Genomic DNA, 15,353 nt, shown 5'->3' with positions numbered 1-15,353 from the left:
CTGCATGTCATACTGGTTTACTCTCTTGGTATTTGGAGACGAAGGTTCCTGAAAGAAACCTGGTCGCTTTCTCCTCAGTGGATGATGACGCTGTGGTTGCTAGACCAACTGCATGTCATACTGGTTTACTCTCTTGGTATTTGGAGACGAAGGTTCCTGAAAGAAACTTGGCCGCTTTCTCCTTGGTGGATGATGACGCTGTGGTTGCTAGACCAACTGCATGTCATACTGGTTGACGTTCTTTGTGTTTTAGAGATGAAGATGGCTCTAACTACTGAAGGAAACGTTGCCACTTTGTCCTAGTATTGTGAACGAAACGGAGTGTTCTCCTGGCAATGTTTTGAGGTGACGCTTTTTGGCTTGCGGGACCAAACTGCAGACCAAACTGGTTTAGGTGTTTGTAGATCTCTAATTGAAGCTACGAACAACCTCTCCAAGTGAATGCAGTTCAAATCATTATTTGCTCCTGACAATCCCTGATGCCACTGGAGGACTTTTCTTGTATCTTGAGATGACATCTTGTGTCATCTTCCCCATGTGAGTTTTACACTGAAATGTTGTTCTCCAGCTTGGGTTTCCATCCTCGTGTAGAATATGGACGACTTGAAGCTTGGAGACACCTTAAGTTGAACCATTAGAGAATAACTATCTGTGTAGTCGTGTTGGCACCCCCCCCCCCCCCCCCCCCCCCCAACCAACCTACTTTTCGCGTTTAGTGCAATATTACTTTGGGCCACTTCGAAGAATCAAGTTTGTCTTCAACCTATTATCAATTTCAAATCAACTGAGCATTAGAGACGAAATAATATCGCATGATGCTTTCTAATACCATCAGTAAGCCGCTATAACGAAAATTTAGAAAACCTTTAAAATTTACACACTCGGGGTCATAACCAAATTTGACCCAACACCTTTAAGTTTTATTTTGTTTTAAGTGCCAAAAATTTGAACTTCCCAAACGTTATGATTTCTTTCTTGCGGATAATGTTCTTCAGTTGGGTGACAAAATCAGCAAACTTCCCTGACTTGACAACATCTTCAGTTTTCGAATAACGATATTTCTAATTGGCTACACATCTTACCGTCACCACGGAAACCATTGTGCCAAAGCCACGCCCATTCCAAGATGGCCAGTTGTTGATTACAGGCTAACTACTGTAATTACATTTTTCAGATAATGCAACTTAGTTACTATTTGCATTGTATTTGGAAACAATCCATGAACAGACCGCGGTGGGAACTAAACAATACACGCACACTTCACAAAGGAATCCGCTGCACTTTTTGGGGGTAAGAAAAATATGACTTTTTGTCAACAATAACAGCCGAAAATGACCCAAAGATTTATTAATCCTTCCAAACCGCAAATACCCTGGGTTTCCGGTTGAGCATTGTTCCAGGGTAGATTCTTATGCTACTAATCGGCATTTGGATATATTCAAGATCTGCTCGTGTGGTTGTTAATTCGGAGTGTAACAAAGGCCTACTATGGTTGCTATCTCGAGGCAACCAACCCCTCGCGGCCATTCTAACGGGCATTGTTGGTCGCAATGGTCAAGTCCAATCATCATTTCGCAAATAACTTTCAGCTGGAAAGTAAAGCGGATTAGTTGCTGTTTTTGTCGCAGACTATAGGCTGTTGGGGTTTGTGGGGCTAGCCAATAAAATGCCATCGGCTCTCAAGGCCGGCTGGAGTGGTTCTTTGGAGCGATTTTGTACACCCATATGGCCCGTATATACAGTAATATTACGTGTACTGCATGTTATTCGGGCAATGTTTGGAGCGGGCACGGAGGCAAAGCCAGGCCGTTCTTTGAGCGCGGTTTGCCCGGGGTACCCCCTTTGAACACCCCGGGCAAAGCAAAGCCTGTGTAGTAAACAACTTTTACATGTTTAACTTTTTGACTTTGGGACTTGTAAAATTGTGAAGACAATATTTTTTAGCTGCAGCTACAGGCCTATATTTGTTTAAGCTTTCTACTGTATTTTTTTTGTGTAAACTAACAATTTTAATAATTTTTTATTTAGTTTTTTAATTTTTATTAATAAATGATGTTTCCATAGACTGTCAAAGATACTACGTTGACATTTTCAGAGAGGAGATCACTGTAAAATCTAAGTGAGGAAGTAATGCGTCATGAAAACAGCGTTCTACATTTATTTTGTCCCGAAAAGAATGTTTTGTGAAATATTATGATATGTATTTATGTTTTTGAGCAATGTGTGGCTCTGTTTGCATTATGGTTTAACGACCTGAATACATTTAAAGTTTTTAATTCATTTTTGAGTTGCAAGGCCAGATTTTCACCGAAGTATTTTTCTCTTAAAATGGTTGATAAGTTTTCGAAACGAAGACCAAACAAAACTTTTGTATGTATCACTGACAATGTGTTATAGCAAATTTGTTTGTCTTATTGATGACGTGCAATAATGCCGGAATCACAACAATCATAATTCATTCCTTGAATCTATTAAAAAGCATATTTTAAAATTGTACTTGTAATATTTGAGTCAAATCGACCAACAGTTTGAACTTTGCATCTTTAATAATATAATGTTTTGGCGATTGATGTGAATCACAGTGCAGTCATTGTAAGTTATATTACAGTTATCACATCACAAAGTGTCGTGCAGAAGGTACAAAATCAAACGGTATACATTTTTATTTGAAACTGTTTGTTCAGAACGCGAGTCACGTGAACAACAAAAATAGAAAGGATTACCCTCGCAAAAAGTGCAAACGGGTACATACAAAGTCGTTCTGCTTTTATATAAGAGTTAGGCACGGAGGGCTTCACTCTAAAAGAGTTATTGCCGCGTGAAGAGGGATTTCGCGATTCTGAATGAAATCTAGCAAAACTGCGAGACCAGAGTTTATTATCGCCCGTGGCACTTGAAAAAGCTGTAGCCCATGCAAGTACACTACTTTGTTTTTATGTAATAAGTCGCTAGCTCGATTCGATTTCTGTTGCCATACCATTTGGACACAATCAACATTGTGAACTGGCTTGGAAATGGAATAAAAAGACATTCGTAACTCCCTTTTCCACGCTCGAACAATAGCACCGAACAAACCAACGCATAGTTTGTCTGAATTTCTATAACTCCTCCATGAAAAAAGAAACACGATTAGCTTTTTTTTCCCTTTGCTGACTGAGTCTACGCGAAAAGACAAAACAATTCACACGTGGGGAAAAATTGAGTCCTCCAACTCCAAAGTACATTGACATTTATCTTGATCCTTATATTATTAGAGCTGTTTTGTTATTACATTTATAACCGGATTATGATGTTGTGTTTTGGGATGATTTTTTTCCTCCCGCTAGTGTAGAGATTGGGATTTATACGAATCCTGAGCCTTATACACGACAAACACCGGGAATGGTGAGCCATGCTAGCGGGCAGCAAGCAGCCCAGGTGCGGTTAAGCTAGGGGCGATGTACTCGGTTTCCACCTGGGTCTACCAGACATGTTTAGGGGTTTGGCAGGATGGGAAGGGGGCTTTGAGTTTGTTGGTTTGTTTGTTCGTTTGGTATTGTTTGCAGGTTTTTGCTTTTATTTCTGTTTTTCTCTCATTATTATTGGACAGTTGTTATTATTTGTTTCTAATTAGTCAAATCCTTTAGGAAGTTTTTCTTTTCTCCGTGACTTAATGTACCCTTTGGAAATCAGAACAGGTGGCCAATGTCATACATTTCAGTCCATTTCAATAATATCTACATTTCATTTCTCGTACTGTGCTACATTGCGCGAATTTGAATTTGTTATGTTATGAGAAACAAAAAGTACAATCTTTGAATACGAATTATTTCAAATAATTATATAGAGCTCCCGAAATGATCCGGTTTTTTTCTTGTGTGTTTCATTTTTTATTTTTTAATAAAGAGTCCTTATAGTTTGCATGGTATTATTTATTATTATTTTTTTATTTTTTATTGTTACTTATTAGTTGTTGAAATTTGCAGTTTTTTAATAAATCCAATTTAATTTTCTCATGGAAATTAAATAAGCTTAATCAAATTATGTTTCATAAGAGCTTGTCTGATTTTGTGCCCATGAACAATAATTTCCCAATCTGCAATTTGTTGTTATTTTACTTTCTGACTTACTACACTTCCAATATTCCTTGTATGACGTCATATCTAGGTCACGCTACAGAACTATATCCGTCGGGCATTGCCCTCGGCTCAAGTCATCAGATGACCTTGGACACGTGACCCTTAGGGCATGACTGACCACACAGCTGGTATCCTTAGAAGTCAAATCAATCCCAATAAAATGATTTTCTGCTTCTATTTATAGTGATTATATAAATGACTTACTCCTATGGGATATAAAGAAAGTGTGAGGTTTCCATTGTTTATGCCGGTTCCAATGCACTAATGCTGGAAATATTAATTAGGTATTTTTTTTTATTATATTGTTAGGAACTGGGTGCTGAGGATGGCTACGTTTGCCATTTGTGGCTCTCTGTCAACTGCATGTGCCTCGAGGGTCCCCCCTCCCCTCCCAATGGTCCTGCTGTATGCGCTACGGACCACCCCCTAATCATGTCTCATACATGACTGGATCCTTTTAGAGCTCGCCATGGTTTAGATTTATACTGTTTTTACAGATCGGACAAAAGGAGTTGTTGGCCTCTACGCGGGACGGGTAGACCTCCACCGACGGTTACAGTTGACATTATTTACTGGGCTAGGTTCCTTTCTTTTCTTTTTTGTTGTCCCCCAAGAGTTTGTGACGATGTCGGTGTTACTTCTGCCGGATATCTGGTTAACATGGAGAGTAGAATGTGCTTTTAGAAACAAGCGTGATAGTTGGTTTTATAGGTAGGGTTTTGTGTATCGGACAGTGTTGGAACTAGTCTTTTTTAACACAAGAGGGCGCTAAATCCAGTGCTAATGTTTCTAGTTTTTGATGCTTGAGGGCGCTGTGCGTTTTCTTTTTGCCAAATCCCATTTTGTTAAATGTTCAAGGTTGTACCGTTTTTGGTACTAAAAAAGGTCCATTTGTTCCTGTTATTGAAATCCAATCGTTACCTGAACTGGGTGAGTTGACAGTTAATAATTGATCTATTATTGTTATGAGCCCGTAAGGGAGACAAATCAAGTTTTTGGGAGTTTTTATTGACAGTAAACATTTGAGATTTAGTCACATGGTCAGAGTTTGTATGGGGTTATATATTCATGTACATGTTCATGCATTTAGGGTTCCATACCTGCAGTTCTTCACAGGGCGGCTGCATACAGCCTTAATTATGTCAGACTTTAAAACATTATAACTGTGTCTAGGGCTATTCATGTTTTGGCTGTATATGTATCAGGTTTTGATTATGTATTTCTCTATTGTTATTTCAGCATAACAACAAGTAAACAAGTAAACAACTTCAAGCAAACCAACAAACCAACGTAAAACAAGATTATAAGAAAGGAATAGAGGATCAAGAACAGAAAGAAATAAATTCTCTATCAATCACAGTCAGATCAGAACAAGATTCCATTGACTTTCTTATTTGTGTTTATCGGCCAGCAGTAACACTGAGGATTTACAAGTTTCCTAGATTTATAAATATCCAACCAGTTTTTATGTTGCTACAATCGAGCTACTACCTTCAGTCCTACAAATTTGGTCCTTCGAGCCGGATAATCTCGTGAAACTGGTTTATCTTGTATTGGATAACAATTCCTTGGAACAACCATGAACCCTGACATTTCAGTTACAGTGTCGGAAGTTACGACACCATCTTCTATTGTTAATGTTACACAACCATCCAATCTTATGCCATCTCCACCGGCTGCTACCATTGCAAATAGCCTAGCTACTGGACGAACCCCTCGCCCCCGGAGGGTTCCAAGTCATCTTGTACAGGACCATCAATTCACTGTCCTGCCAAGTCTACAGCATGACAGGGATCCTTCTTTCTCCCAGCGAACCATGGATGCACACAAAGCTGCTTCTGTGCACAGTGGAAAGTCGCGACGGACATCAGGGACAGTCAGTTCATCAAAGTCTGTGTCCCCATCAGAGATTCAGAGACGACTTGCAGAGCAGGAGTCACGCCGGAAATTACATGATCTGATGAGAGTAGCGGAGGAGGAGAAAGCGCAAATTCGTCGAGAGGCAGCTGAAAGGGAGGAAGAAATTCACCTTGAGCGAGTCCAGATAGAAATACGCACGCAACGCTTGGCGGCTGAGGCTCGTCTAGATGCAGAACATCGAGAGAGACAAGTTGAGTTTGACTTCGAACAGGCTGAGATCCAAACGGAGACTGAACGACTTCAGCGTGAACTGGAAAACGCTGTTGAGTCTACATACATAGACAATTTACCTGACAGTAACCCAGATGTTCAAACATCTCAGTGGTTAAATGGAACTTCACAGACATTTGAACAAACTTGTATTTCTTCGGGTGTTGTAAGTTCTGATGTTGTACATGTTAGTGATGGCACAGGCACTTTCTCTGTTTTACCTACACAGTCAAATAATCATGTTAAGATGCATGTCAGTAGTTCTGACCGGCAGGGACATGGTTCTGGGACCAATATTGGGGGTTTGAGAGGTGCCGGTGTCATTACTGGTGCAGCACTGGGGCTTGCTAATAGTTCTAAGAATAATGTGCCATATTGTTGCATTCCTACTGCAGTAACATCTATGCCTATGTATACCCAGGCCTTCAGTGGGCCCATGTATGGAAATAATGTATTGTTTAATCCCTCCCATAATACATGTACAACAGGTTTAAGCTTGCAACCTGCAGGTTTTACACTCAACAGTGTGCCCACAGCTATGAAAGTTCACTCATCTCAGGAGGCTGGAGTTACTAGCTTAACTCAAACTGTGTCAGCATCGCACGGAGTTGCCATTAATCAACAACCTGTGATGAACCCCTGCACACCATCTCAGAAGGATGCAGTTGATCATGCAGCTACACCCCTCGATCAGAGAGAACTGCCTTCCGACAACAGTGTGGGTGAGTCCAATGGCTTTAGTGGAAGTGACTCGGACAAATCAGAGGAGGATGACTCTTCCAGTGGCGATATTTCATCGCGAAAGGGCAGGAAATACAAAGCCGGAGCTGAGGCTTCATATCAATACCGATATGGTATGTTTGTAGACAGTTTGCCCAAGCTTGACATTCCTAAGTTTGATGATGAACACAATGTGAAACAATACGTCACTTTTAGATCATTATGGGATAGTATCATGAGCAAACCAGAGTTCAGAATACCAGAGGCCACAAAGTTTGCCTACATGCGCAGTCATCTGGGAGGACGCCCACTAGCTATCGCCGACAGGAATATGATCCTGGGTGATAAAGCATACGCAGCAACCATCAAGCAGTTTGACAAATCCTTTGGTGATCCCGGACGAATAGTGCAGGGCTTGCTTAGTCAGCTGGAAACTCGGCCATCACTTTCCTACAATGACTGGGCTGGATTGAGAGATTTCTCCGATGAACTAGTGACTATGATTCAGACCGCGACTCACCTGAAGTTCAAGGCAGAGTTGAAGAATCATAAGTATGCTGTTGAATTAGCTCAAAAGTTACCGGACAGACTACACACAGAGTTCTTGTCCAAAATGTGGAAGAAATCTGAAGGACAGAAGTATACAGTGCTTAATCTCAGTGAGTGGCTTGAAGATAAGACTGGTCCAGTGGGATTAATTCTTCTGGAACAATCTCGTAAGTTCAAGTCGGGTAAGAAAGAACGCCCCCAGCAAGAACGCAAACGACCTCATCCAAAAGGTCCAGATTTTCCAGTAACCAGAACATACACAGCGCAGATAGCAGCTCCAAACCCACAGGTGTGTGTAACCACTACTGCGAAGGGAGTAAGCAAGACGTCAATTCCTGCTAAGAACTCCAACGCTTCCAAAGGAGGAATCGGTGATAGGATCACTTGCCTTTATTGTGGTGTCAGCGAGTTGGGTCATTATCTGGAGACATGTGAAGAGTTCAAGAAGCTGAACTGTGACCAAAAGATAAAATGGTTGAAAGATAAGGGTCGGTGCAACAAGTGTGCTAAAAAGCATGAAGGAGAATGCCCATTTCCCAAGAAATGCAAGGATTGTCAGGGAGACCACCGTGCTAGTCTGCATGAAGTGGTGAAGTCTACAGTCAACAACCGGGGTACTGTCCTGTGCTCTGGAGTTGGGTCGAAACCCAAGGTGGGCTACGAACGTGATGTTTTGATAAAGGTGGTACCTCTCGTTGTGTATGGACCAAAGGGGATGATTGAAACCTTTGGTGTGCTTGATGAATGTGCAGAGCGAACCATGATTCTTCAGCAGACTGTAAGTGAGCTACAAATTCATGGCCCAGATGAAACGCTGAGGATTGAAACCGTGATGGGGGATGCTGATTGGAAAGGGAAGTGTGTGGATTTCGTCGTTTCTGCTAGAGGTGACCAAAGTCAGAAGTTCCAGATCAACTGTGCGTTTACCGCAGATGATTTTCAACTGGTTGACTACAGTGTGTCTGCCGAAAGGTTGCAGTCAAAGTGGCCTCATCTACGAAACTTACCCCTGTTCACTGCGGACAAAGTCCAACCTGCGCTATTGATTGGTGCAGATCACATAGAGTTGACGCTCTCAACAGAAGTTCGGACTGGTCCCAAAACAAGTTCTCCTGTGGCAGTGAATACCCTCTTTGGTTGGACCGTTCAGGGTAGACAAGGTCTTCAGCAGCCCGGTGTCAAGTCAACTACTAGCCATCAGGTGTTGTTTACGATGTGTCAACAGCCAGAATATCCACTCCACCAAATGATGGAAAGATTCATGGCAATTGACCGGCTACCACATATCAATGAGAAGGAAGCAACCCGTTCCCGACTTGACAAGCTAGCTATCAAGACTCTCAAAGAGAAGACTGTGCAGGTTGAAGTTCAGGGAATACACCGCCTTGAAACACCACTGTTGTGGAAACCGAACAGAAGTATTCCTCAGAGTTCAGCACGAGCCGTTCAAGGTCTGGCACGCTCGCACAGAAAGAAAATGACAAGTGACCCTAAGCTGGCGGAATACTGCAAAACGTATATGCAGAAACTCAAAGACCAGGGACATGTAGAAGAACTCGGAACAGTCGAGGAAATTGCGGCAAAGGAACAACAGGGTTGGTACATCCCGTATCATGTGGTTCACAGTAGTGGCAAGTACAGGCTAGTGTTCAACTGCTCATTTGAGTTTGCAGGCCAGAACTTGAATGACGAGCTGTTGGCAGGACCTACCCTAAATTCTTCTCTGCTAGAAGTGCTGTTGCGTTTTCGACAAGGTCGAGTTGCTGTGTCTGGTGACATAACAGCCATGTTCCACCAGGTCAGACTTTCTCCTGAAGAGCGTTGCAGGTTTCGGTTTCTTTGGTGGGATGAGCAGATGGATACTTGGATTGTCTTTCAGTGGTTAGTGCTCCCATTCGGAGCGACCTGCAGTCCTTGCTGTGCAACATTCGCATTGCAGAAAACCGCAGAAGATGGCAAGGAAAGATACCCTCTTGTTCAGGACACCATAAAGCTGGAAACGTACGTAGACAACCAGCTAGCTAGTCGGGACACCGAACAACAGGCCAAAGAACTTGTTCTTAGTACTCGCCAGTGTCTACAGGAATCTGGATTTCAGATGGTGAAGTATGCCAGTAGTCACCCAGAAGTGGTAGAGAATCTGCCGACAGCAGCCCGCTCTAATCACCATTTGAGATCACTCTCACTCGATCAACTTGAGGGTAATCCCGAGCCAGCTCTTGGTCTCAATTGGGACTGTATGAGTGATGAGATGTATCATCCAGCCAAAGTTCCTGACAACCGTTTGCTCACAAAACGTACTGCTCTGAGAGTTCTGGCGAGCCAGTTTGAACCCCTTGGTGATATTGCACCATTCACAGCAAGAGCTAAGATAATAGTCCAAGAACTCTGGATGAGCAAACTTGACTGGGATGAAGAAGTCAACGACACTGATATCAGGAAAAGGTGGGAGGACTGGTGTCTCGAACTGGAACAGATTCCCTCTTTACGGATGCAGCGGTGTTACACTCCCTCACATGTTGACAGTACTAGTGTCAAGCGAGCACTTCATGTTTTTTGCGATGCTTCAGAGAGGCTGTATGGTGCAGTTGCATATATGCGTTCCGTGGACGACCATGAGCAAGTCTATATGAGTTTTGTACTGGCCAAGTGTCGAGTGGCACCGAAGCGACTGACCTCTATGCCACGTCTTGAACTGATGGCTGCTCTCGTTGGTGCACAGCTGGCTCAGTTGGTGAGCCAAGCCCTAACTGTGGAGTTGGACTATGTGATGATGTGGAGTGATTCTACCACGGTGCTGACATGGATTCAGTCAGATTCTTGTCGCTTCAAAGTTTTCGTTGGCACCCGTGTAGCTGAAATCCAGACCTTAACTGACGGCATGGAATGGCGCTACGTGCGGACCACAGACAACCCTGCGGATGATATAACTCGGGGACTGTCAGTTGCAGAGCTAGGGAAGGGCTCCAGATGGAGTGAAGGACCACCATGGCTACTTGGTCCACCAGACACCTGGCAAAGTGAAAGTGCACCAGTCCTCGCACAGACCCGCGCTTCATCATCTGCTGATACAAGTGAGATTAAGAAAGCTCTCTTTTGTGGAGTGACCATGACCGGCCCCGTGAATGATCTGGATTTGACGGTTTTTGAGAGTTGGACTGACTTGGTCAATGCATTGGGTCAGAAGTTGTATCCATTTGATGAGCAGGTGACCGGTGCTCTCTCTCCTGACCAGACGCGTGATGTTGAGAATCAGCTCCTCCAGCGGGCACAGATGGATCATTTCAAAGCAGAGATCGCTGCCCTTGAGGCTGGAAAGGAGATATCAAAGGAAAGCCGTCTAATCCAGCTCGCACCCGAGCTAGACAGAACTGAGAAGTTGATCAGAGTTGGGGGTCGTCTAAGAAAAGTGCCTCAACAGGATTGTGTTGATTTCGAGTTACATCCAATTGTCCTGGACCAGCATCACCCAGTTACCAAGCTCCTAATCAAGGATGCTGATAACCATTTCAGTCATCAAGCTGGCACCGGACAAGTTTTTGCCTACCTTCGGCGTCGCTATTGGATCATCCGTGGGCGCAGTTCAGTAAAAGGTGTTCTCCATGCCTGTTTTGAATGTCGCCGTTGGCGTGAGAAGCCCCGAGTCCCTCGTATGGCTGACCTCCCAAAATCCCGCTTGCGACTGCACAAGCCTCCTTTCTACTCAACAGGAATGGACTGTTTTGGTCCAATGACTGTCACAATTGGACGAAGACAGGAGAAACGCTGGGGCCTTCTGTTCAAATGCATGACGACCCGTGCCATTCATCTAGAACTTCTGGAGAAAATGGATGCAGATCACTTCCTAATGGCATACCGAAGGTTTGCTTCCCGGCGAGGAGTACCCTATGAGTTACTAAGCGACTGTGGCACTAATTTTACTGGTGCCGCAACAGAGATGGAAAATGCCTTGAAAGAGATGGAGCCAGAGCTGGTTAAGCGACTTGCGAAGTACAAGGTGTTATTCAGGTTCAACCCCCCTAACGCACCCCATTTCGGTGGCCTGTGGGAGCGCGAAGTACGTTCAGTCAAGACCGCACTCAAAGGAGTACTTGGAGACCGCACTGTCCCAGAACCTGTTCTGCGCACTGTATTGACTGAAGCCGAGGGCATCATGAACTCCAAACCTCTTGGTTATGCATCGTCAGAGGTGGCAGATATCGATCCAGTAACACCCAACATACTTCTGATGGGGCGGCGCGATCCTGCACTCCCCATGGTAGTCTATGATGAGGGCCGCCGCAGTTGGCGACATAGTCAGGTCTTAGCAGACCATTTCTGGCGTCTCTTCATACGCTCGTACCTGCCAACTTTGCAGACCCGACAGAAGTGGCAGCGAGAGGTCGACAACCTGTCTGTTGGAGATGTGGTGATGATTGCAGACCCACAGCTTACCCGCTCCCAGTGGCCAGTTGGTGTTGTGTCAGAGGTGCTTCCAAGCAGTGATGACAGAGTCAGAGCTGTCAACGTGAAGGTGGACAAACGGACGTACAAGCGACCTGTATCCAGGCTTGTGAGATTGTCCAAGTATGAGGAAGGGGATACTGCCAAGAGCAATGCACTGCTCACTCGTACTCGCATTCCATTCAAGCTCTACTCTAGCTATGAAACAAGTACTGTTTAAGTTCCTAATTGAGGTGTTTGCCTTAGAATGCCTAAAAGTCTACCTATATGTTAATGTTACCGTAAAAAGGTTGTATTTGATTTTTGCAAATTTCCTTAAGAAATTTGTGGGCGGCCATGTTGGAACTAGTCTTTTTTAACACAAGAGGGCGCTAAATCCAGTGCTAATGTTTCTAGTTTTTGATGCTTGAGGGCGCTGTGCGTTTTCTTTTTGCCAAATCCCATTTTGTTAAATGTTCAAGGTTGTACCGTTTTTGGTACTAAAAAAGGTCCATTTGTTCCTGTTATTGAAATCCAATCGTTACCTGAACTGGGTGAGTTGACAGTTAATAATTGATCTATTATTGTTATGAGCCCGTAAGGGAGACAAATCAAGTTTTTGGGAGTTTTTATTGACAGTAAACATTTGAGATTTAGTCACATGGTCAGAGTTTGTATGGGGTTATATATTCATGTACATGTTCATGCATTTAGGGTTCCATACCTGCAGTTCTTCACAGGGCGGCTGCATACAGCCTTAATTATGTCAGACTTTAAAACATTATAACTGTGTCTAGGGCTATTCATGTTTTGGCTGTATATGTATCAGGTTTTGATTATGTATTTCTCTATTGTTATTTCAGCATAACAACAAGTAAACAAGTAAACAACTTCAAGCAAACCAACAAACCAACGTAAAACAAGATTATAAGAAAGGAATAGAGGATCAAGAACAGAAAGAAATAAATTCTCTATCAATCACAGTCAGATCAGAACAAGATTCCATTGACTTTCTTATTTGTGTTTATCGGCCAGCAGTAACACTGAGGATTTACAAGTTTCCTAGATTTATAAATATCCAACCAGTTTTTATGTTGCTACAATCGAGCTACTACCTTCAGTCCTACAGACAGGCTTATGTGTTTATCTGTACCATGCTCTTATGTGCTTACAGGCAAAGGGCGCCCCCTGTTGCCGAGAGATAACTCAATGTTCAGCGACTTTTGTGATTGTCTGGGCCCGTCTTTACGAGCCTCGAAGTGTGACGAGTTGTTCAAGACTGGGCCCCTGTCTTTACGAGCCTCGAAGTGTGACGAGTTGTTCAAAACTGGGCCCCTGTCTTTTACGAGCCTCGAAGTGTGACGAGATGTTTAGGCTAAGTTTAGGGGGGTTTTCAACGTCTGAAAATTTGCAATTATTTTTAAGCCATTTCACTATAATCGGCACGGGGTGATGGAATCAGCTTAAGTTTAGTGCAAACTTATTCCCTATTTTTAAACTTAAGTAATAACCACAAGTGAAACAGACTGGGTAAAAATGTAATTAACTTGGGGTCAAACAAAGGCTTACATCAAAAATCTGAGAATTGTTAGTTTTTGTCGATTTGAAGCTTTGTTTGGAGGGAAAGCAACATACACTAAAGTGAATTAGCGATAACACCAATCTCAAATGGGTCGAGGTGATCATGACATGCGTCCTTTTTTCACTCGTTTACCTCTGAATGTTGCGGCCGGTAGAAAAGAACCCTTTACGGGCATAGTCGGCTCGAAACTGGGTTGAAATCAGCGTCATTACATTTGGCCATGAGGGTGGAACAACAGTCATTGTGAAATTGTTTTACTCATTAATTCTCAAAAACTACAGCACCTCCGCAATTAATAAAGGGAAGCTTTCTAAGTTGAATGTAATTGTGTGGAGGTTTGTGTTTTGTGTCATACAAAAGGTACCCAAAACCCTTTAAAGACACTGAACACCTTTGGTAATTGTCAAAGACCAGTATTCTCTCTTGGTGTATCTCAACATTTGCACACAAAAAAAATGTATGAACATTTGAATTCAATTGGTCGTCGAAGTTGCGTTTGAAGTCAGCTGAGTTCTCGAATTCTATTCAAGTATGTTACTTCAGAGGGAGCCGTTTCTCACAGTATTCTATACTATCAACAGCTCCCCGTTGCTCGTTACCAAATAAGTTTTCATGCTAACAATATTTTGAGTATTTACCAATAATGCCCAGTGCCTTTAAGCATCATTACCACATTTTCTGTTGACTATTTTCTAATGACAATAATTTGCAAGTAAGTTTTTAGCTCATGTAAATTATTTCAAATCCCCTGTGAATCGCAGTTAGCAACGATCAAGCGTTAAGGCATGATTGGATGTTGCTGCGTGTAATGGCTGTAAAAACGTAGCATCAGCGGTAGCGCGTGTTGGTTGGAAATGATGCCAGTTGATGTTTGTGTTTTGCCTTCCGATCTAATATGAAATTGAAGTAAGCGAGCTGTTAACTAATTGTTGTCATATTCTGACTGTTGATAAACTAAAATTCATTTACCTTGTTACTTTGGAACGATTTGACTGTGCTAATGCCAATCTTATTTCACTTCCAATGATAATTCAAAACAGTGTGACTTCTGTTTTGGTTTTCCACAGTTGCAGTTTTCTGACTAACTGACAAAAATTTACACATGGAAAAAGGGAACCATTGTTTGATGACTGAAAATGAAGCCTTGTATAAATCACTTCTTACAGTAACTTCTTGGAAAAGTTGAATGGCTGAAAAGTGAAGGGTACCGCTTTGTGAAACTGAAACAATGGATAATTGTGAAACACGTTTTGAACCAAGGCCGTCTAGGGTGAAGTCTATATAAGTCTGATGCCCTATATTTCATGATGTGATTTGTTACGTCTAAATGTTTGTATTTCATGATGTGATTTGTTACGTTTAAATGTTTGTATTTCATGATGTGATTTGTTACGTCTAAATGTTTGTATTTCATGATGTGATTTGTTACGTCTAAATGTTTGTATTTCATGATGTGATTTGTTACGTCTAAATGTTTGTATTTCATGATGTGATTTGTTACGTCTAAATGTTTGTATTTCATGATGTGATTTATTACGTCTAAATGTTTGTATTTCATGATGTGATTTGTTACGTCTAAATGTTTTGGGGTTCTTGAATAGATTTGTGAGGTTTACGAAAAACATTCATGTCCTTTTTTTATGACCTTCATAAGCATGTTTAAACTCCCTTTTCCATCCGAAGAACTAAGTGGGTTTTAAAATTTAATTGTATACACTCTTTTACATGATCCAAATAGAAGTATATATTCTGGCATTTTAATGTGTGTGAACATTGTTTGATGCCTTAAGAATTTGAATTAAAATTGTCTCAATTTCGTTTGATGAGTCTAT

General features: G+C 42.3%; 1 protein-coding gene across 1 annotated transcript; it reads left to right on the top strand.

Moving 5' to 3' along the window:
- The first annotated feature begins 5,697 nt into the window (after positions 1 to 5,697).
- LOC117297812 lies at positions 5,698 to 12,180 on the top strand. Its single transcript, XM_033780959.1, has one exon. It carries the CDS (start codon positions 5,698 to 5,700, stop codon positions 12,178 to 12,180), a length of 6,483 nt encoding a protein of 2,160 aa, XP_033636850.1.
- The last annotated feature ends 3,173 nt before the right edge of the window (positions 12,181 to 15,353 follow it).

This window comes from Asterias rubens, chromosome 12, assembly GCF_902459465.1.
Source record: "Asterias rubens chromosome 12, eAstRub1.3, whole genome shotgun sequence".
NCBI lineage: Eukaryota > Metazoa > Echinodermata > Asteroidea > Forcipulatida > Asteriidae > Asterias > Asterias rubens.
The sequence above is the reverse complement of the archived record's forward strand: the minus strand, read 5'-3'. Positions and strand labels throughout refer to the sequence as shown.

Coding starts and splice junctions, on each gene's coding strand:
- LOC117297812 (XM_033780959.1), top strand. CDS start 5,698: ATGAACCCTGACATTTCAGTTACAGTGTCGGAAGTTACGACACCATCT.